The sequence below is a fragment of the Phyllostomus hastatus genome, unplaced genomic scaffold, assembly GCF_019186645.2.
Source record: "Phyllostomus hastatus isolate PE091 unplaced genomic scaffold, TTU_PhHast_1.1 phas_scaffold_1066, whole genome shotgun sequence".
NCBI classification, from domain to species: domain Eukaryota; kingdom Metazoa; phylum Chordata; class Mammalia; order Chiroptera; family Phyllostomidae; genus Phyllostomus; species Phyllostomus hastatus.
Genome location: NW_025334004.1, coordinates 29,370,511 through 29,393,213, shown reverse-complemented (window position 1 = coordinate 29,393,213; position 22,703 = coordinate 29,370,511). Strand labels below are relative to the sequence as shown.

At 43.5% G+C, this 22,703-nt stretch overlaps 1 protein-coding gene across 1 annotated transcript in view; it reads right to left on the bottom strand.

Moving 5' to 3' along the window:
• Positions 1 to 11,029, bottom strand: part of LOC123829050 (deleted in malignant brain tumors 1 protein-like) — a 53,743-nt gene extending 42,714 nt beyond the window's left edge. The window contains exons 1-6 of the mRNA XM_045854528.1: positions 11,020 to 11,029; positions 8,056 to 8,337; positions 6,716 to 6,754; positions 6,446 to 6,593; positions 5,074 to 5,264; positions 2,060 to 2,377 (exon numbers count right to left, since the gene is read on the bottom strand). Of these exons, the coding sequence (XP_045710484.1) occupies positions 2,060 to 2,377; positions 5,074 to 5,264; positions 6,446 to 6,593; positions 6,716 to 6,754; positions 8,056 to 8,337; positions 11,020 to 11,029 (988 nt within the window). The remainder of the gene's footprint in view (positions 1 to 2,059; positions 2,378 to 5,073; positions 5,265 to 6,445; positions 6,594 to 6,715; positions 6,755 to 8,055; positions 8,338 to 11,019) is intronic.
• Positions 11,030 to 22,703: the final 11,674 nt, after the last annotated feature.

The following is a 22,703-nucleotide window of genomic DNA, read 5'->3' as shown; positions in this document are numbered from 1 at the left end:
GAGACTAAGTGGGGAGGTGGTCTGGGCTGGGAAGTCCCCCAAAACAGGGAGAAGAAGTCTACAGCCACACCACCCTGAACGCACCCGATCTCGTCTGATCTAGGAAGCTCAGCAGGGTTGAGCTTGATTAGCACTTGGGTGGGAAAACAGGGAGGAGGAGCTGGTCAGGGAGGGAGTGGGGAAAGGCCTTCCAGCCAGAGGGGAAAGCGCACACAAAGAGCCTGCAAGGCCATGCCTGTGTGTGAATCTCTCTCTCATACACAGTCACCAGCACATGTAAAAAAAATCAGAAGTAATAAATCCAGATGAGACTTTTGAATGACTTCTCAATGGTGAGAAAAATCTCTGTGCTTTAGAGAGAGGATGAACTTTGAGCTGGAAGAAGAAACAGGCCCAGGGCCAATCAACACAGCTGCCATTTCAGTCCCATCGAAAAATTTTTAAAAAGTGTGACCTACCTGGATTGTTAGTAAGTGATTCCTCCGCATCTGTTCACACAGAGAATCATTAGGTCAGTATTTTTTAGAAATCCTGCCTTTTCATAACTGAAGACAAAGATTTTAATTACATCCTTATATGAGTGTGTTGATCTGGCACAGGGAGCATTAGTGCCTTTAACTGACACCATCTGGGGGGAAGCGGGTTCCCCCGGGGGCCTGGTGGGCAGCTTGGTCTGGTTGCCGGTCTGCTCGGTGTTTGGAGAACGTGGCCAGATGTCACGGGCCTGCTTGTGATGACGTGGCTCAAAGTGCCGACTTTGTGGCAATGAGCCACAAAGACTTCACTTTGGGAAGTCTTTGGGGGCCCCTCAGATTTAGACAGTCACCCTCCAGAAGATTGAGACTTGGAAATGACATGTGCCCCCTCCCCATGAGGCTGTCGGGCCACACATGACACGATGCCACAAAGCAAAAAGATGGACAAACGAATACACAGCAAACAAGGCAATAATGATTTATATGTGCCCACAGTCAGAAGTCACAGGTAGCGGGTACTGACATACGACTGGGCTGCTCCTCGCACGGGCATCTCTGTGACGAGGGCCACTTTGAGTTATGGCTCCTGATTTAGCTAGTCGCATTAGGCATTACCGCTGCTAGTTTATGAAAAGCATCCCATTATCAGAGGGGGGTATTAATAGACATTCCAGAGGGGACTCAATTATTCCTAGCTAATTGTTTGCACATAAGGCCACAGTGTTTTTAAAAATTGGCACAAGGCAATTAAAATGAGCCATTTCAGTTCACTGATTTCCTCGGTGGTATGACTGAGTGAGGAAAATGGCAGTAAAAATTGCCAAATATGCAGCCCCCAGCCAGGAGCTGTGAGAGTGCTTTACAGAAGACAGTGTGAAACCTTCAGCAATTCTGCAAAAAAGCAATTAGTCTCCTCACTTTACAGATGATGAAACTGGGAGTCTACATGTTGCCAGTGCAGTTGAGTGTTGGCACCAGCTCTCAGATCCAGTCTCAGTTCTCTCCAGCTGTGAATTCTTCCCTGATGGGATTATACCAGCTGCCCTTTGAAGGGAAAGCCTGCTGATAGGCTCCTTAAAAACTCCCATAATTAGCCCGGCTGGTGTGGCTCAGTGGGTTGAGAGCTGGCCTGCAAACCAAAGAGCTTCTGGTTTGATTCCCAGTCAGGGCATATGACTGGTTTGTGGGCCAGGTTCCCCAGATGGAGGCACGCAAGAGGCAACCACACATTGATGTTTCTCTCCCTCTCTTTCTCCCTGCTTTCCCCTCTCTAAAATATAAATAAATATTAAAAATACATTAAAAATTCCCATAATTAAACATCTGCTTTGCACAGGTCTGTATCCAGTCAAGCACACACACCTTTGGTGGTTCTTACTACCAAGTTAGAAAATGAGGAGGTATTATTCTAAAAGGCTAACACTTAAAATCTTCTCTCTTTAACCAAGTTAGAAGAGCTGAAGCAAAAATCGAATGATATGTGTTTGAGCTCCTGTCCTCTCCCTAGATGACTCTGAATTCCAACAGCGAGGTCTTGAAGCTGTTTGAAACTGGCAGTGACTGTATGAAAGAGGAGAGGATACCTGAGCAGGTGACACCAGCATCCTCGTGGTGGCCACAGTTGTGCTCCGCCCAGCCTGAGTGTGCGCACTGGCCCAGGTAGCGCTCCACCCCAGAGCACTGGAGGTTGTCCAGGAGGATGTCTCCAGATCCTGGGCCAAAGTGTGCCTGCCCGAGGGCAGACACGGCCCGACCGCAGCCCAGCTGCCGGCACACGACTTCGGCTTCGCTTATGTCCCACAGGTCATCGCACACGGTGCCCCAGGCCCCCTGGTAGAGGACCTCTACTCGTCCTGAGCACCGACCTGAGCCGCCGACTAGCCGAAGCTCTGGCCAGCTCCCTGCAGGCAGAGACCCGGTGACCACTGTCCTCTGGAGACAGCACACACTTCCCGTGAGCTGGTTGAGCTCCCTGCCCCCGCATTCCTATTTGGGTTGGAGAACTTGGTAAAGGTCAGTCAACTAGTCAACCTGGTGGTTGGAGATCTGATAGATCATCAGGATGGTCAAAATACCATTTAACCTAAAATGGTCATGAACTGAGTAACTATGGAGTCAAAGAGATGTATCAATCTGTTTTGGCTAAATGTAGAAGAACATTATTAACAATGTGCACCGTGGTATGTGGCTTTGTGAGGTGCTTTGTGGGAGGATGGGCACACCGAGTTTCTCTCTGAAGAAGCTGATAGAGAAGCAAAGAGAGTCCCCCCCACATCTCACATCTGAGTTGCAGGCCTCCTAATTCCAAAGTTCACCATTTTTCTTTTCTTCTCTGCTATTCCATCTCACTGCCTCTGGAATGGCTCTGACACTCTACGTCCTTTAAAAACGTCTATGAGTGATGTGGGCATGAGGTTAACTATGATCACCACTAGCCATGTAAAGATCGAATTGTACTAGTAGGCATTGTAACCTGCTCGGTTTCATGACTTTGAAAGGCTCTGAGAAAATGAACTTTGTGTTCACCCTGGCATGCTAGAGACAAAAGTTCCTAATAGTTTTGAATGGCCCTAAAAAGTTTGGCTACAGTCAACTGGTCCATTTGCAAATAGACAAACCACTTGCAGTTTGTCTGGTTTCTGCCCCTGAAGTAGATACAGATGCAGGTGACAAGAGGAAAGGACAGCTGGGAAAGCATAAGGATGCACTCCAGGCCTTACCTGGTCTTGCTGTTACCATCAAGGGTGTTGTCGTTGGGATTGCTGTGGACACAAGAAAATATTATTGAACAAAAAGGGAGAACTTGGACAAGACAAGATGGCAGCATTCTGAGATAGCTCTCCACTCAGCATGAAGATTCTGGCAGATTCCTTCTCCCTATCATCTTTATAAGAGGTAACCTCTGAAATCAAACTTTCTTTACTTGTGGGTCTTGATGTTTTTCAGCTGTGTGGGATCCAATGGAAACAATATTTGCCTTTTCTGTTCAGTCACCGGAAATACAATTTGTACCCTTCTGTGCTAAAATGCACTCACCATCAGGTTCTTCTGGGGAAAATGGCCATTTCTCAGCATGCTTCAGCTTCATTTTATTGTTGTCGACTTTCCCGAAATTCGGAATGTCTGATTAGGTGTGTTGCATTGTTTTTGATAGGAAATCAAATCAACAATGATGAATATGCAGTGACCTAGTTGTTGATGTGTGTGACTTTGTTCCCCTGGGAATGAGCATTACACTTATGCAAAAGTGTGTGGACAGAATCCCTCAGCTCCGGTAGATTTGTGCAGGCAATTAGAGACATGCGTGAAAGATCAGACTGTGAAAGCACAGTGAAAGCACCAAGAGTGGGGACAGAGGAAGAAACGTGAACTAGGGGTGAAGATTATGTAGCAGTGGTAAACATGACTCACCGGTCAGGAGCGGGGTCTGTGGAACTGGTTCTGCAAATACAAGGAAACTGGCATCAATAACTGATTCATGTCAATGACAGTGAGATCCCCTGATATACTTTGTGACATAGAGCATCCCTGCTGTGTTTTATAGCACATTTCCCACATTTTCTCAGTGAGTCACCCTGGTGCTTGCTAAAAGACCATTTGAACAGGCCAAGGCAGATGCTAGAAGAACCATCCATGAGTTCAGCCTCTTCTCTTAATGGTGAATAGTGAAGGGCCCATCACTGGGTGACCTCGGGACAATTAATGACTCTCTCAAGCCTCAGTTCCCTCATCTGTGAAAGGGGAAGAACCATGGGTTTGCATGGGGATTAAAGAAGGCAACACGTGAGAAGTGCTTAAAATGCTGTCTGGCAGTAACTAGGCTTTCTGTATAGTCTTATTTTGATCACTCCTGTGGTCATGACCTGACCTTGAGTACCCTGCGTTTCATCAGAACCCTTGACTTAGCTCCTGTCTGCCTTATTGTCACACACCTTACCCCTATCATCTGTGCGCTTGCACAGCTCTCTTGCCTGCCTTGCCTACCTCCTGTCTCTCTATTCACAGCCTTGCTGGGTTTAAAGACAAATCTGAGGTTGTTTCCTATATTTTCCCTAACACTTTTTTTGTACTGTAAATCAGTTTCTCTTTCCTAATGTCTTTGGTTGAGATGCATGCCCACATTAATTTAGTATATTCTGTTTGTTTGCCTTAATCTACTATATTTTATTTGTCTTCTAATGGTGTCACCCGAGTTTGTCTGGAACTCACTCTGCGTTGTGCGTGAGCCTCTCTGAGGCTGACACCACACCTTCTTGTGTAGGAGCTAACACACCCGCCTGGGGTCTGCAGTGGCTGCAGACACGGCTTCCTACTAAATGGACTTTAAGAAGACGCTTATGTAAAACTAAATAGTTCATGGTGCAGCTGCAAATCTCCGAGCATTTCTGATGGCCCACAATAAGTGCTTTACTTGTGTCATTTCAGGTAGCCACACAACAAACCTAGCAGTAAGGTTGCACGACTGTCCCCATGCCACAGGCAAGGGACTGAGGCATAGGGAGGGCAAGTCTCAAGGTCCCAGAGTGGCAATGGGACTATAATTGTCCCCAGGGAGACAGTCCAGCTCCAGGCACTTGATCTTACCCACCATTCTTACCTTTGGTTGCGGAATAATAATAAGCAATGAAGTTTTTTCCTATGTTGTTGAAGCTTCGGAAGTACTTCAGGGTCATCGAGCTGGAGGAGGACGAGTAGGTGAGGTAGAAGCCATAGCAGGTCTTCCCCAGGGACGTTACGGAGGATGGAGGACCGTCCAGGATTTCAAAATATTCGTTGGTGCAGTCCAGGCTGGGGAAGGAAGCAGCGATGGGGGGTGGGGGGTGAGTGTCTCAGTCTCCCCCCCCAGCAGACCTGTGAGGTGTGCTGTGAGGCCGCCCTTCGGGTGGTTACCATAAAGCTGGGGATCGATGAAAAGCTTGTCCGTCAGTAAAAGGAAGGATGGGTTCCTTTCCTTTCACTTTTCCTCTCCAAGAAGGAACAGGATTTTAACCGGAACAGGAAAGAGGGGGCTGAAGCCCTAGGTACACCCTTGCTGAGACCAAGGCTGCAGGGCACCTCAAAGCCTAGGGCCAAGGGCAGAGCCAGGCGAACCGAGCTAATCGATCTCCTGGGCAGAAGGGGGCAGAGGCTGCTCTGTCTGCTGGTGTAGGACGTGGCTCCAGGATCCGAACCAGCCATGTGTCAACTTTTGACAGCCGACCTGCTTAGAGGGAAGAACACACACACCAATCTGCTGGCTTGCTTTGTGGAAGCTGCCTGATTTTAACAGCTGTTGTCTCCTGTGGTGTGTTGTGAAGTTCTGTCTACATGCTGTTAGTGCTGTAATCAGAAACCCATTCCCATGGCTCAGCTCATGAGCCCTCCGCTCCAAGTCATTGTTCCACTAAACAAAATTCCAGGGTAATATATAATTCAGGTTGTCCCTGGGGGTGTTCCATAAGACATTCACCTATGAAGAACATCAACCTTGACTATGACATTAAAACCTGAGGTTTTCCGATTTATTGGGCTTGTGGGTCCCTGGAATCTGCATCTTTAGCCAGCAGGCTGAAATACACACACACACACACACACACACACACACACACACACACACACACACACACACAGTGTCTTAATCTCAACCCAAGTGTCTGTGACACTCCCACCCACCCATGTATGCACACACACCCACGTAAAAATGGTGAAAACTGAGTCAGAAATCTATAGTCAAGTTAACAGTATTGCACTGATGTCAAGTGTGTGCTTTTGATATTGCTCTGCAGTTATATTCAGATGCCACCAATGGGGGAGCCTGGGTGAAGGGTACACAGAACTCATCGTTTTGAAACTTCTTATATATTTGTAATTATTTCAAAATAAAACTTAAAGGCAGGAAGGACTCTTTTAGTTGTGAGAACCAACCGAGGAAGTAAGTGCTTGGACTTCCAAAGTACACCGTGTACTGAAGTCACGGACTTAGGACTCACTTGAGGTATGGGAACGCCAGCAGTATGTGATTGGACGTGCTTGCCCTGATCTCCCAGACGCAGGTTATGTTGTCGTGCATCGTGTTCTGTGGGGGATTCCTGATGGCTCCAGATGAGTTGGTAATAACCCTGCCACACTGGGGTTTTCCTATGGGCAGAAAGATAGCTTAGAATTTCCATTTTTTAATAAATCAGTTCACTAATTTTGTAATTCACACATCTTTTACTTTTTCCCCCAAAATTCAGATGCTTTCATGACCAAAGTCTCACCTGCAGGGATTGTCCCTTCCATGACAGCCAGTGGGTGACCTGTCAAACACACAGAGGACATACGAACTGTCAGCGGGCACTGAGGTCCCCACCTCCATCTGTACATGAGACCCGGGGGAGCTTGTAACAGACACACTGTGTGGGCCCCTCTGAGAACTATGGAGTCAGTCCCTGGGAGAGAGGTCAGAGCATGGAGGGAGGTTAGTGTATGGGAGAGAAACATTGATCTAGAGTCATCCCAGACATGGGTGCCTTAGCCTCTTGCCAGATACACACATAAGATATTAAATTGAGAGGGTGGTTAAAAAATGAAAGATGCAAAATTCTGGCTCCTATAGCCAATTCCAGTGACCCAAGTGCCTGGAGTTACAAGGCTGCCATGTAAGAATAGCAAGAGGTACCGATTCATGATCCCTTTGATCTGCTGCTCAGAGATGGTGGGTCAGGGCCTAAGGATGCTATGGATCCTCCTCCATGTCCCCAACATCTGTCCAACCAATGACACTTGGCCCAGAACCTCCCAGTGGAGACTCTCTCCCAGGACCAATACATTCCCACCTACTAGAAGTGACAAACCAGGAGGGAATATGACTGAAGCTTTACTAGACCTTGTCTACCCAGCTTCATTCATAGCTGGCTAAAGGGACCTAGGGATTTGAGGAAGGAAAGATGGTGCTTGGCATGAAAATCTCCGGGTGTTGGTGTTGAGAGCATGTGGGAAACCAGCAGTACGGGTAGCCCTGTGGGGCCAGGGCTGCACCAGGGACAAGGCAGAGGCAAGGAGAGGGTAGGGACAGAATTGGGTCGCCTTGACTTTGGCCAGGTCTGGCCCACCAACATCTGCCTCTGGGAAGGAAGGGTCCTTAACTGCCTCTCATATCTTACCCACCCCCCATCCATGTCTCACTGCCATCCCCATGCAGCCCTCAGAACTGGTGAGCAGAAAGTGCTACTCAGAAGCCTGAGAAGTTTTGAATCTGCTTCCTCTGCAGAGTAGAAGGAGACGGGGGAAGTGGGCCTGCACTGGAGGTTTCTAAGCTTCTCTCCATCTCTCCATTGGGCAGTTAGGGGCTTCCACATCTCAGTCACTCCACCAGCTTGAGGGTAGGAAACATCTCATTTCCAGCAGAGGCTCCTCCCCAAGGTTTTGATAAGCTGCACCTGGAGACGTCACCTTCCCTACCTGTTGGCATGTTGGCCCAGGGTTCGGCATCTGTAAGTGTGAGAGATAAAACCACCTGCTGTGAGTGCTGTCTTGGAAGAGCCAAAGCTGGGCGCTGCCTGGGAGGGGAGTGGGGTTTCACCTGAACACACCACGCCGGCATCCTCCCCGTGCCTACAGTTGTGGGAGAACCAGCCAATGTGGGTGCACTCTTCCAGGTGCTGCTCGTCTCCCCTGCAGTGCACATTGTCCAGCAGGATCTGTCCAGAACCTTCCCCAAAGTAGGCCTCAACAGGAGCTGCCACAGCCCAGCCGCACCCCAGCTGCCTGCAGACGACGTTTGCTTCCACCAGGTCCCAGAGGTCATCGCACACGGTCCCCCAGGTCCCCTGGTAGAAAACTTCCACGCGGCCTGCGCAGCTCCCAGGGCTGCCCACCAGCCTCACCGAGGCCCAGCCTCCTGGGGAGAGTGGGGGGAGAAGGAATCACAGGGTGAGAAAAGTGCCCTCTGCTTATTGGTGGCTGGATGACCTTCTCCCCAGCCCAGCTCTCCTTGTGTCCCATGACTTTGCTACTCACACTCTTCCTGCTGCCTTGAGAGATCCCCTGCCACCCCCCAGCTAGGAAGCCTCTAACATCCAACTCATCCACACCCTGTCTGAAGACCGGTTGTCTGTGGCCAACCGTTCATGCAAATGGCCCCGGTTGTTCTCTTCTTTATAGCCTGGCTCTTCACAATGTGACATTATAGCACCCCCTCTCAAAAGGTCGGATTTATCTGCCTACCCCTGGATTCTGGGCTGGTGGCCTGTGACTTGTTTTGACCAATAAAATATAGCAATAATAATGGTACACCCACATAGAGCTCAAGAAATCTCAAGAGGTCTTCATGGAAACTCTGGGACAATCATGTGAATAAGCTTGAGCTACTGGGCTGAGTGATAAAAGACACCTGACCTTGTCACCTCTGTCATCTTAGATAACAGCTATGGAAATGTAGGGCATGTGAGTGAGGTCATCCTAGGCCAGCATCTGAGGCCAACTGACCTGCCAGCTAACCACAAATGCATGAGGGAGTCTTCTAAGGTCAGCACAAACCAGCCAAGCCTACCGTAGCTTTGCAGGACTGCCCAGCTGACCCACAGACTCATGAGTAACTACAAATGGTGGTTGTTCCAAACCACTGTGTTTTGGAGTGGTTTTACATGGCAATAGATAATTCATACATGTCTTCTTTATCCATACCCCCTTCTTAGATAACCTGTTCTACCCAAAACCAGGAGGGACCGTGGGGTCAATGCCATGTGACCCATGGTTGAATCTGCCTGGTCAGCTTGAGTGCATGTCTGACTTCAGAGGAACTGACGCATAGGCTGAATTGGGCCAAGTTCTCTGCTGCCTATTTGGAATTGGGAAGAAGACTGGAAGATCACATGGACTCAGGGCTTGCTGTTTCCCCTTGGGGCAGTATCGATGAGTCATACGTGAGTGGGTAAGTGGTAGAGAAGCTGCTCACAATAATAGTGTCTAACAGGAAAAAAAGAGGGAGGAAGGAGAAGCCAGGGTGCAAGGGAATGGCTCTCAACAGCTCACTTCCTTTCCTAATTGTTCTCCCCTGACTGCATTATGCTTGTGGTCAGGGGTGGGGGTGGGGGGTGGGTAGGGGAGCGATGGGGTGGGGTGGGGCTGGTACAGAAAGAGCATGAGGGGCTCTTTCATATCATAGACCATCTCTGTCTTCTGTATGGGTTTCTGTGTGCAAGACTTGTCCCCCTCCAAACTGCAGACTCCCTAAGAAGTGAGACTATGGCCAGGTCTCCTATTCATGCACCATATCACTGGCTCAGTGCTCAGCACATGGTAGGCATGCAAGATGAACAGTTATTGAGCAAATGAAGAAAAGAAAGATGTGGAGGAGAGTAGCTCTTAAAAGTTCTCATCACTCGATTCCCAGTCAGGGTACATGCCTGGGTTGCAGGCCATGACCCCCAGCAACCGCACATTGATGTTTCTTTCTTTCTCTCTCTCTTTCTCCCTCCCTTCCCTCTCTAAAAATAAATAAATAAAAATCTTTAAAAAAAAGTTCTCATCACAAGAAAAAGAATCTAGAACTCTGTGTGGTGACAAATGTTAACTAGATTTATTGTGCTGCTTATTTGTCAACATATACAAATATTGAATCACTATGTTTATACCTGGAACAAATATAATGTCATATCTGGATTATACCTCAATTTAAAAATGTTTAAAACAGTGAATACAAAGAAGAGAGCTTGGACAGACACATTAAAAATGTTAACATAGAAGAGAAAGATGTGGAGGGTGCACTCAGGCAATTAAAGCTCATAGGGCCAACAATGGGACTGCTGGTGATGGCCATGCTCCCAAGACCATGGCCAATGGCCAAGAGCCATTTCACCAGGGCTGCCCTCGGACTCCAGGGCAGTGACAATGGCTCCTCCCAAATCTTTTGGCTGTACAGCTAGACTGAGAGAATGAGGGGTCCATTGTTTTATTCCTGCCTTATCTGACCTCAGACTGGACCTAATTTGTCAAAAACCAAAACCCAACTCAAGGCTCAATATTCTGAAATATCACTCATTCCTGATCACAGCAAAAAACCATCCTGAAGAGATGAGTCACTTTGCTCTTCATTAATTCTGTCTGGTTATTGGCCAGCCCCGTGTTCTGATTCAGAAAGCATGTTAATGTCTCCCACCCTTCAGCCCATGGGGAGTCTAACAACCTGGTTTCTCTCCTGCCTGGCACAATCCCGATGCCCCTCACCCTTCAGTTCTTGGCTTAGATATTATTTCCTCCTGCTCTTGTCCTCCAGGTCTGGATGGAGACCCTCTTCTGGGCACTCTGTGCTCCCCTATTACAGTGCTCACCACATGGTTGTCATACCCCTCCTCAGGTGGATATAGCCTACATGGGGGTCTGTTTTGTTCATTACTATATATATATATATATATATATATATATATATATATATATATATATATATATATCCCCAGTGACACTATCCAGGGTGTGGCAAAAGTAGGTTTACAGTTGTTCATATGGAAAATAATATAATACTTAATAAATAATAATACAAGAATAAAGTCTGTGCTTTGTGTACTCACAACTGTAAACCTACTTTTGCCCATCCTTGTATATCTTTAGTGACATATATTCATTCACTCATTCATTGTCAAGTGGGCAAAATTGATCAGAAGACATGATACAAAAAGAACGAGCCTTACCTGCAGGTGCAGAAGATGAGTGTTGAGCCGCTGCTATCACCGATGACATGGGAAGTGAGTTTCCATAGGCTGTTGATGGGCACAAGGGAAGGACTGTCATCAGAGAGCAGTCAGAACATTGGGAGAGGATACAAAGTTGTGTCAAGGGGGCACCTGCCTCCTCCCAGGATTCAGTAGGAATATAATGATGACGCTGCATTCTAGGGCCAGTGACCTCATATCCCCACTTGGGACAGAACATACCATTACTGCCTGTTGATGAACTAACAGAAATGAGCATTGCATAGTCATTAGCCCAAGCTAAGCTTGTGGGCAACGAGCCGCAAGTGGCCTGCTGTGCGAGAGGCCATTGGTTGGCCCTCATCTCTCTTTGCTGCCCTCTCCCAGGTGCGTTGTGATTCACCTGAACAAAGCAAGGCATGCCACATGTGGTTTCTCGTGAGGGGTGGGGGGCAGGGCAGGGGCAGGGCAGGGAGTGGGGAGGGGAGGCTGACAACTCTGAGATGAAGGAGAGAGCTCTTGAGGGTGAGAAAATTGTTCTATATCTTGACTGTGATTACACAATCACCAAAACTCATGAGTAACAATTAGTAAACAATGAGTAAATTTTATGGTAAAGAAGCCAAATCTTAATAAAAAATGAGATGAGTCAATGGATGAATAGAGAGATCATAGAAGGATGAATATATTCGTCATAGACTCTAGGTAGGATTTCACTGTAAATTCTTCAAAGTTTGTTGTATGTTTGAATATTTTCATAATAAAATGTTGGAGGGTTGCAGTCTCCACCTCTGTTTTATGACAAAAACCTCTTGCTTTCCCCAGTGGTACATGACTGCTTAATTAATTCAGCTAACCCACATACTACTTATTCTCCTCTTCTTGGTGACAGAACGTCAAAGGCATAGATTTTTAGGGGGCGTGGAATCCAGTGCACCTGTTCTAATGACATGGAGACTGGGGCCAAGGTAATTTTGTTGGTGACAGACCAGCCAGGATCAGATTCCTACAGCTCAGAGCCCTTTCCATCTCCTACATGGCCTCTCTTATGTGAGCACATGACCAAAAAAAAAAAAGGAGACACTTAGGAGCCTGTAGTACAATGTTAAAGGTTCCAACATCAGAATCATAGGGGTGCCAGAAGGAGAAGAGGAAGAGCAAGAAGGTGAAAACTTATTTGTAAACATAGTGAAGGAAAACTTCCCTGATCTGGCAAAGGAAATAGACTTACAGGAAGTCCAGGAAGCTCAGAGAGTCCCAAAGAAGTTGGAACTAAGGAAGCATATGCCAAGGCACATCATAATTATATTTCCCAAGATTAAAGATAAGGAGAGAATCTTAAAAGCAGCAAGAGAAAAGGAGACCTACAAAGGAGGCCTTTGCCTACAAAGGAGTCCCTATAAGACCATCAGCTGATTTCTCTGAAGGGACCTTACAGGCAAGAAGGGCCTGGAAAGAAGTATTCCAAGCCATGAAAGGCAAGGACCTACATCCAAGCTTACTCTATTCAACAAAGCTATTATTTAGAATGGAAGGGCAGATAATGTGCTTCCCAGATGAGATAAAAATTCAAGGAGTTCATCATCACCAAAATGTTAAAATGACTTATCTAAGGAAAAGAAGGAGATCAAAACCATGAACCATACCATGACAACGAACTCATAACTATCAACAACTGAACCTAAAAAAACAAAAACAAAAAATAAAAAACAAAAACAAAAATAAAAACAAACTAAGCAAATAGAACAGGAACAGAATCAGAAATGAAGATCACATGGAGGGTTATAAGTGGGGAAGAGATGGAGAATGGGGGGAAAAGGTACAGAGAATAAGAAGCATAAATAGTAGGTACAAAACAGACAGGGGGAGGTTAAGAATAGTAGAGGAAATGTAGAAACCTACAGCTTACATGTACAGCGCATGGAAATGAACTAAGGGGGTAATGTGGGTGGGAGAGCAGGGAGGAGGTGAATAAAGGAGGGGAAAATAGGGCAGCTGTAATAGCATAATCAATAAAATATATTTAAACAAAGAAATAAATCTTAAAAAAATAGGAAACTAACTTAAGAACATCATGTTTGAGGAAACCTACAGGAAATAAAAGCAATGGCTACAAATTGATAATGCTGTACGCACTCAAGAAATATTTATTGAATGTGAAATATAATCTAAAAAACTTCTGAAGGGCTTAGTGCACTTCCAGCCAAAAGACATGATTGTTCAATCTTGATATCTAATTCGTATTCTGCCACATACATATGAAGGTCAGTTTTCTGATCTGCAAAACTATGGATCAGGTCAGATGGATAGGAAAGAGGTTTACAAATTAAGTGCATAAATTCAAATATTATTCTCCAATTCAATAACTGCTTTATTATTTTGGGGTGAAGAAATTAACTCACTAGCCACAAAAATAAATACTGATATAGAAAAGATTTTAAATATCATTTACAACAGCATCAAAAACTGTAGGAGACCATTCTGCGTGGCATGGGCCCAGCTCCCACTGGGAGATGCACAGGACCCATGCCTACGGATAGGTTCTCCCATGGGGAATCAGACCTGCAATGTGCCTAGGCCACTTTGAGTCTTGCTCTTGCTAAAAAACTCTCTCACCCTGAATTGAGGACATTTATTGCAAAGTAACTTCCTAAAATCCATGTTAAACCTTCCAAGGATGAGTGTAACTGGTTCAACAACTTTTGCCTTTTCATTTGCAAATATCCCTCTTCTGTGATGTGATTAGCAGCATTGGCTCCTTTGTTTTCTGTAAAAGGTAACCACCCAAAGCGAACCTGTGCATAGTAAATGAGGCCCATCATGTATGTGCTGAGAAACCTAATAAAGGCCTGGCATGGTGGAGGCCGCAGCTTTTGCTCCCCTTGAGAGAAAAGCCATGCTCTCCCTTTTCCTTCACTGGAATCAGTAGTCCGTGTGAATGTCTCATTTCATCCATAATGACACAGACACTGCGGGCCAGTGTCTGCATCAAAAAACCATGAAGTTTTTACGAATAAATCTAATAAATACATGCAAAATTTGCACACAAAAGGTGCAGAATATTGATGTGATAAATTAAAGACTTAAGTAAATAAAGAGATATATTGTATTGATGGATCAAAAACACCAGTATTATTGAGGTAAGAGCATTTCTGTTCTTGAACAATATCTATTTAGTTGTTAGGAATATGTTGCATTTTTTAGAGGAAAAAGTATTTTTACCTGACTTTTATGATTTTTTAGTATGGCTTAACTGTAATAAACAGATGAAATTATGAGCTAGAAAAGTATACACTGTACAATGTAATTATTGCATCTTTGGTTTTTAAAAAGTGAGGCATGGAATCACATTTTTGGGGGGATGAAGGTGGAAAAGGGTATGAGGAATAAATGGTAATGGAAGAAATATAATAAAAATGAATAAATTGTCAAAAATAAAAATATTTGTTATGTGCTAAAAAAGATGTCAATTTTCTTTAAATTTATATATGTATACTCAACAAAACCTAAATTAAAATTCCCAGTAGACATTTTTTTTGTGGAAAAAATAAAAAAGAACGAAGTTTGAGTGCTCACACTACCTGATTTCAAGACTCACTCTAAAGCTACAGTAATCAAGACAATGGCCATAAGAAAAGTCATATAAATCAGTGGAAATAAAAAGAGGGAGTTTAGAAATAGAAGCATGTATTTCTGGTTATTTAATTTGTAACAAAGTGCCAGGGTATTTCAATAGAGATATGAGAATTCTAACACAAGGCATTAAGATGATCAGGCACCTGTACAGAAAAAATATCCTTTGAGCTATACCTTTAAACCATATTAAGAAGTCAACTAAAATGGATCACAGACCTAAACAAAATACCTACAACTTTAAAACTTTGAGGAGAAAGTCTGAGAGACATTTAGTTAAGTGAAGTGTTCTTAGATAAAATAAAAAAGCACAATTCATTAAAGAAAAAAACTTGGTAAATTCAACTTCATTAAAATTCAACAATTTCTGCTTTTTAAAAAACACAGTTAAGAAAATGAAAGGACAGGTCATAATAGGCAGAGAAAAAATTATAAAGCACATATCTGAGAAAATATTCAAATGCAGATGAAGAACTATCTAATATAATAACACAATAATAAAAAGACAACCTAGTTTTTAAAAAAGGATAAAAGATTTGAACACAACTTCACCTAAGAAGAGACGCAAATAAGTACATGAAACAGTTCTCCATATCAGTAGTCATTAGGGAAAGGTAAATTAAAACCACATAGAGATATCACTATCTCACTGTGGTAGACAGACTGTAATAGCCAATCAAAAAACAGAAAATTTGAAATGTAGATAAGGATGTAGAGCAACCATAACTCTCATACTTTGCTGGCTGGAATGCAAAATGGCACAACCACTCTGAAAAATAATTTAACCTGTATGTGAATGCTTATAGCAACTTTATTCATAATAGTCAAAATTGGAAATAAACTCAATGTCCATCAATGGATAAACAAGTTTTTGTACATCCACACAGTGGAATACTATTCAAATAAAAAAAGAATGATTGGTTGATAAATGGACCTACATGGGATAGTCTCAAAAGCATTATGTAAGTAAGGAAGCTCAATATAAAATGCTGCACATTGTCTGATTGCAATAAATAACATTCTGGAGAAGGCAAACCCTGTTATAGAGACAGAAATCGTATTGGTGGTTGCCACAATCTGGCGGGCCAGGAGAGAGAATTGACTATAAAGGGCACAAAGAACTCTTAGGGTAATGGAAATATTCTACAGAATGATGGTGGTGATGGTTACACAACTGTAACCATTTATCAAAATTCTTTGAATTACATGGTGATTTTTACTGGAGACAAATTACATCTCAACTAAGCCTGACTTAAAAAAAAGATAACTCTGATCAACAAAAATAAACAAACAAGCTAAATATAACCAGAGATGTTAAAATTAAGAACTATCTGACAGTAACCAGAGGGGAGGTAGGAGGGGGTTATGGGGGACAGGGGGGAAAGGTTTTCAGGAACAACTATAAAGGACACATGGACAAAACCAAGGGGGGTGGAATCAGGGGAGGGAGGTGGTGATGGCTGTGGTGTGGGGAAAATGCACACAACAACAATAAAATTAAAAAATAATTTTAAAAAGGTAGCTTTGAGTCATGTAAAGAATGGATTAGAATGTTTGGAGCCTTAACCATAAAATACATAAACTAAAATAGCCAGGGAAGTGATTCACAAATACAAAGTTTAACTTACCAGTTTTTGCTGATAATTGTGCCGATGCTGGTAACAGTGAGGTTAATAATGATGGCACTGATGATGATGAGAATGGTGGTGGTGATGATGATAATGGTGGTGAGGATGATGACAGTGGTGAGGATGACAGTGGTGATGATGATGATAATGGTGGTGAGGATGATGACAGTGGTGAGGATGACAGTGGTGATGATGATGATAATGGTGGTGGTGATGATGATAATAGTGATGATGTTAATGACAATGCTGCTGCTGACAATGGTGATGAAATTGACAATGGTGTTAATGATGACAATGATGATGATGTTGATGATGACGATAATGGTGATGTTGATAATGACAGGGGTGATGGTGATGATGACAATGCTGATGAAGTTAACAATGGTGATGATGATGGTGATGATAGTGACAATGCTGATGATAAAGAAGACAATGGTGGTTTAGATGATGATGACAATGTTGATAAAGTTAACAATGGTGATATTGATGATGACAGTGGTAATGATGATAACAATGGTGATGATGATGATGACAAAGGTGGTGCTGCTGCTGATAATGGTGATGATGATGACAGTGATGATGAAGATAACAATGGTGATGATGATGATGACAGTGGTGATGAAGTCAATGATGATGATGATGGTGGTGGTGGTGATGATGTTGATAATGACAATGATGTAGTTGATGATGATAATGGTGATGAAGTTAATAATGGTAATGATGATGATGACAGTGGTGGTGATGGTGTTGATAAAGGCAATGATGATGTTGATGATGTTGATGGTGATGATGGTGATGATGATGACAATGGTAGTGGTGATGATGATGATAATGACAATGAAGATAATGATAATGGTGGTATTGATGATAGTGATGATGTTGATGATGATGACAATGGTGATAAGGTTGACAAGGATAATGTTTTTGATGAAGACAGTGGTGATGAGGATGATGAGAATGATGATGATGATGACAATGGAGATGTTGATGACAGTGGTGATGATGATACCAATGGTGATGAAGTTAGCAGTGGTGATGATGATAGTGGTGATGATAATGACAATGTTGATGATGATGATGACAATGGTGGTTTAGATGATGACAGTGGTGATGATGATGACAGCAATGATGATGGTGATGCCAATGGTGATGAAGTTAGCAATGGTGATGATAGTGGTGATGATGTTGATGATGATGATAACAATGGTGATGCTGATGATGACAGTGGTGATGATAATGACAATGTTGATGATGATGATGATGACAATGGTGATTTAGATGACAGTGGTGATGATGATGATGGCAATGATGATGATGATGCCAATGATGATGAAGTTAACAATGGTGATGATAGTGGTGATAATGATGATGATGATGATGATAACAGTGGTGATGGTGATGATGACAGTGGTGATGATGATGACAATGGTGACGTTGCTGATGACATTGGTGATGATGATAATGGTGATGTGGATGATAGTGATGATGTTGATGATGACAATGGTGATAAAGTTAACAAGGATAATGTTTTTGATGAAGACAGTGGTGATGATGATGATGATGACAGTGGTGATGATGATGACAATGGTGGTGATGGTGACAATGGTGATGCAGTTGACAATGGTGATGATGATGATAGTGATGATGGTAATGACAATGATGATGATGATGACAGTGGTGATGAAGTTAACAAGGATAATGATGATGATGACGACAGTGGTGATGGTGATGATGACAATGATGATGATGATGCCAATGATGATGAAGTTAACAATGGTGATGATAGTGGTGATAATGATGATGATGATGATGATAACAGTGGTGATGTTGATGATGACAGTGGTGATGATGATGACAATGGTGACGTTGCTGATGACATTGGTGATGATGACAATGGTGATGTGGATGATAGTGATGATGCTGATGATGACAATGGTGATAAAGTTAACAAGGATAATGTTTTTGATGAAGACAGTGGTGATGGTGATGATGACAATGGTGATGATGATGATGATGACAATGGTGGTGATGGTGACAATGGTGATGCAGTTGACAATGGTGATGATGATGATAGTGATGATAGTAATGACAATGATGATGATGATGACAGTGGTGATGATGACAATGATGATGCAGTTAATGGTGATGATGATGATGATGATGATGACAATGGTGATTTAGATGATGACAACAATGGTGGTGAAGTTAACAATGGTGATATTGATGATGACAGTGGTGGTGGTGATGGTGTTGGTGATGATGACAATGGTGATAATGGTGATGATGAAGATGATGGTGATGATGAAAGTGGTGATGATAATGATGGCAATGAGGATGACAATGATAATGATAAAGGTGATGATGATGAAGATGATGACGGTGCTGACAATGGCAAAGATGGCAATGATGATAATTCTGCTTCTGCTTATGAGAATAAAGAAAAGAGAATAAGATTTCTTCTTTATGGCAGCATTTCTCAGAGTGTGGTTCTCAGACCACAGTATAAGCATCTTGGACTTGGAAATGCAAATTCTCACACCCTACTCTAGGCCTACTGAATCAGAAACTCCAGGTGAGGCCCAACAGTATATATTTTTAATAAATTATCAGGGTAATTCTGATGAAAAGTAAAGGTAAAAAAACCACTGCTTTAGGATATAAAAGAAAGGATTTAAATAGCCCCATGCTGTTTCCTACTGGCAAAGTCACACTAAAATCACATAACTATAATTTTTCAACTGATGTTGTTTCATTGCCTGTTAAAAAAATTCAAGCCTCACAGACTCCAGACAGATAATTTTCTGATCTAATCTCTCTGGAAAATGAATGGCAATTTTCTGTCAAATTTGGGATTTGTGATGATTGATGGGCATAGTGATAGAAAACCATTGATATACTCTAAAGTCAATGACTATTAATTACAGTCCTTCAATGTTCCCAGAAGAGCCCTGTCTGGCCAGCACCTCCCCCGTAATTTAGTTCTGACTCAGGAAGTTTCCTGCACCTAGCTGATTGTGTACTGCTAGCCAATTCCCAAACTCCCCTTTGCTGATGTTACTCTTCAATGTTGAGCTCTCCTCCAAGCCACACCCTAAATGGTACCTGGGATTTACCCTTGGCAGCTGCCCAGAAGAGGGGCCATTCGGGCCAGGATTAGCAGGAGAGCCTGAGCACAGGAGACCAACCAAGGTCAACACCACAGATCTGCATTCTGAGCTCCATCTGTTATGGTGGGTTGGCTGACACAGAGACTGGGAAAGCCTTTTAGGCCTCAAGTTAAATGGACCAATCAAACCAGCCTCTGTAAACTGCCTAGAGCTTCATTTAACAGGGTTGTTTTCATTCCATTTCTACCACACAGAATAAATATCAGCCAGACAGAACTAGGAGTAGAATGGGACATAGAAATAGCCCAATTGTATTCAAACATCAATAAAAAATTTAAAAAAAGAGAAAACAAATAGCCCAAATCACTGTTACTCTTAGGGATGAGGGCTGCTGAAAGAGAGCCTGTGAGAATGGACAGAGGAAACCGTTGCTCCTCCCGGGGGGAGGCTGCTGGCTCATTTCCCATTTTCTGGAATAGCCCATTCTGTCCATGAGTTGCTTAGAGTGTAAAAGGTGCCTCACCTGAGCAGATGGCTCCAGCATCTTCTTCGTGGCCACAGGTGTGAGTGAACCAGGTGTCATGGGCACACAGAGCCAGGTGGCTCTCCTCCCCACTGCAGTGCACATTGTCCAGGAGAATCTTCCCAAAGCCAGGGCCGAAGTGGGATCCTGGTGGGGCAGAAACTGCCTGGCCGCACCCAAGCTGCCTGCACAATACCTGCGCCTCTTTCAGACCCCAGCCGTCACCACACACTGACCCCCAGGTGCCCTGGTAGAAAATTTCCACCCGTCCAGAGCACCTTCCAGTACCGCTTATGAGCCTCATTGTAGGCCAGGCTTCTGCAAAAACAAAAAATAAAAATAAAGGTACGTTTTTGAAATTTGCCTATTACCCTCATCCTATTTGCCTATCTTACAAATTAGGGGGAAATTTTTGATTACTCCACATTTATGAGCACATGCTAAAAAACACTGCCTAATGACTCCACCATTGTGTGACGTGCCATTAGTCACTCAACAAAGCTGATTAGAGTGTAGAGTATGGATTTCTCGTGTATTGGTGAGTGGGGCTTGACATCAGCAGGACATGAAAAAGTAAGGATATGTATTTCCATCAGTGGGGAAATGTGTAAATTAAGTGGTTTATTTAAAATATTTAACACTATAGCTGTTAAAAGCAGTAAAATCTCTCTATATATCTTTATATACACGTCAACATGCATGAATCTCACAAACATAACATTGAGGAGAGTTTGAGCAAAATGGAAAAATTACTCATGGACATGGACAACTGTATAGTGAGTGCAGAGGGGAGGGGTTATAAGGGGGATATATAGTAATGTAAAAATACAATAAAATTTTTTTAAATAAGAGAAAAATAAAGAAAAATGAATAAAAGGGACTGAATGTTATACAGAGACTGATATCATTTGTGTCAAAGAAAAACACAAAATAACATAGAGATCACATAATTCATATTTATAAAAACATTAAAAATGAACTATAAAGATATACACAAAATTTAATAGAGTGTTTGTGTCTGAGGAAGGAGAGAATGGAGAGTGGAAATGGGTAATTTGGGGGGAACTTCATATGTATCTATAATGTTTTATTTCTTGATAAGACTGAAAAATCAGTATAACAAAATGTGAGCAAGAGTCACAAGTTGGTAAAGGGGACATGGTTATTGGCTTTCTTATTCTCTGTATTGTCTGAGAAACATTTAAAATGTTTCTGTGGAACAGCAGGAAAGCGGGATGTTCAGGTACCAGCCGCGTGGGAAGCTCAGCTACTAGGCCAGGTCCTGGGGCTATGTCCTCTCACTGTGGTCCCCATGCACCTCTGAGGCCTCTGACTGCCAGCTCCCCAGTCTCCTCCCCTGGGGTTCACCAGCACAGACGCATGTCCTGAGAGGAAGACAGCTGACCTGATGTGTTGGGCCAAGGGACTTTGGCTCTATGACTCGATGGTGGTGCCTCAACCAGAGGTAGCACTACAACAACATGGAAATGGTGGTTAGGGCCAAAATTTCTCTTCCTGAGACAGACAAGGACACATCAGAGAAGGACTCAGTCAGTAGCTGGTGAAGGCCACCAGCTATTCCATACCTTACCAAAACACCTGGACTGGCCACAAGTTCATAAAGAACAACCTGCTTTCTGATGAGTTTGGAGTCAAGTTCAGGTGGCTGATAGAAAGCTCCTAAATGTCATCCTGCTGTCCACAAATGCCTTACCTCGTTTACAACTACATTAACTCCAGGTTCTGCATAAGGGTGCTCAGCAGCAGTAAAATAAGCCATTGAAGAATTGGGTAAAGGTTTCAAAAATCATTGTATCCATAAGGATGCTGATTATCTTGGATAACCCCTGGAGGATGCTATATAACCCAGCAACGGGATCCATCTGCTTACACCTCCCATCTGGGTGGTAAAGTATGAATCTATAGGACCAGTGACAGAAGCATGGCTCTACCTGATAAGATGGTTGGTAACTTTTCATTATCTGCCAAGGCTAAAAAATAAAAATGTTGTTAGAAGGACTGGCTTCACTAATTTGCTCATGTGGGAAATGCTAATAGTTCTTTCTAAGGAGGGCTATTAGAAGAATAAGGGCTGCTGGCGTCTTTCAGAGTGAAGTCCGTGTCTCTTGAGCAGACTTGCCTCCACTGTGCATCGACTAGCAGGACTGTTCTTAGCCAAGACCAATGTTGTCCCAAGAGGGGTCAAACAGCCTGTCCACACATGCACCACCTACACATTTTATTGATTCAGTCAACTTGTATCAGGTGCCTATGATACTGTGATAGGTGCTAGAAATGCAGGCAGGCACATGAAACTCTTGTCCACATGGGGATTAAAATTAGTGTTGGAGGTAACATGGATCATCGCATCGTCCCAAGAGCCCTGATTAGTGAATTTTCTTTGGCCCTGAGCTTCAGCTCATCCTCCCTGTGGTCTTAACGTGCTGGAAATGGCATATACAACCCATCATGCCCATTTTTTTGTTGTTTGAGCTCATAGCTCCTTGACCTACCTGAAGATGTGGTTGGGTGGGTCATATCTTCTGGGATGGAGGAAGTTGAGAGTGCTGCTGGGAAAACAACAATACAAGGAAAATGACCTCTGATACTGAGTCCTGAATGGAAAGAGAAAGACTTTTTTCATCTGCTTCACATTCCTAGGAGAAGAATTCAATTAATTTCATGCA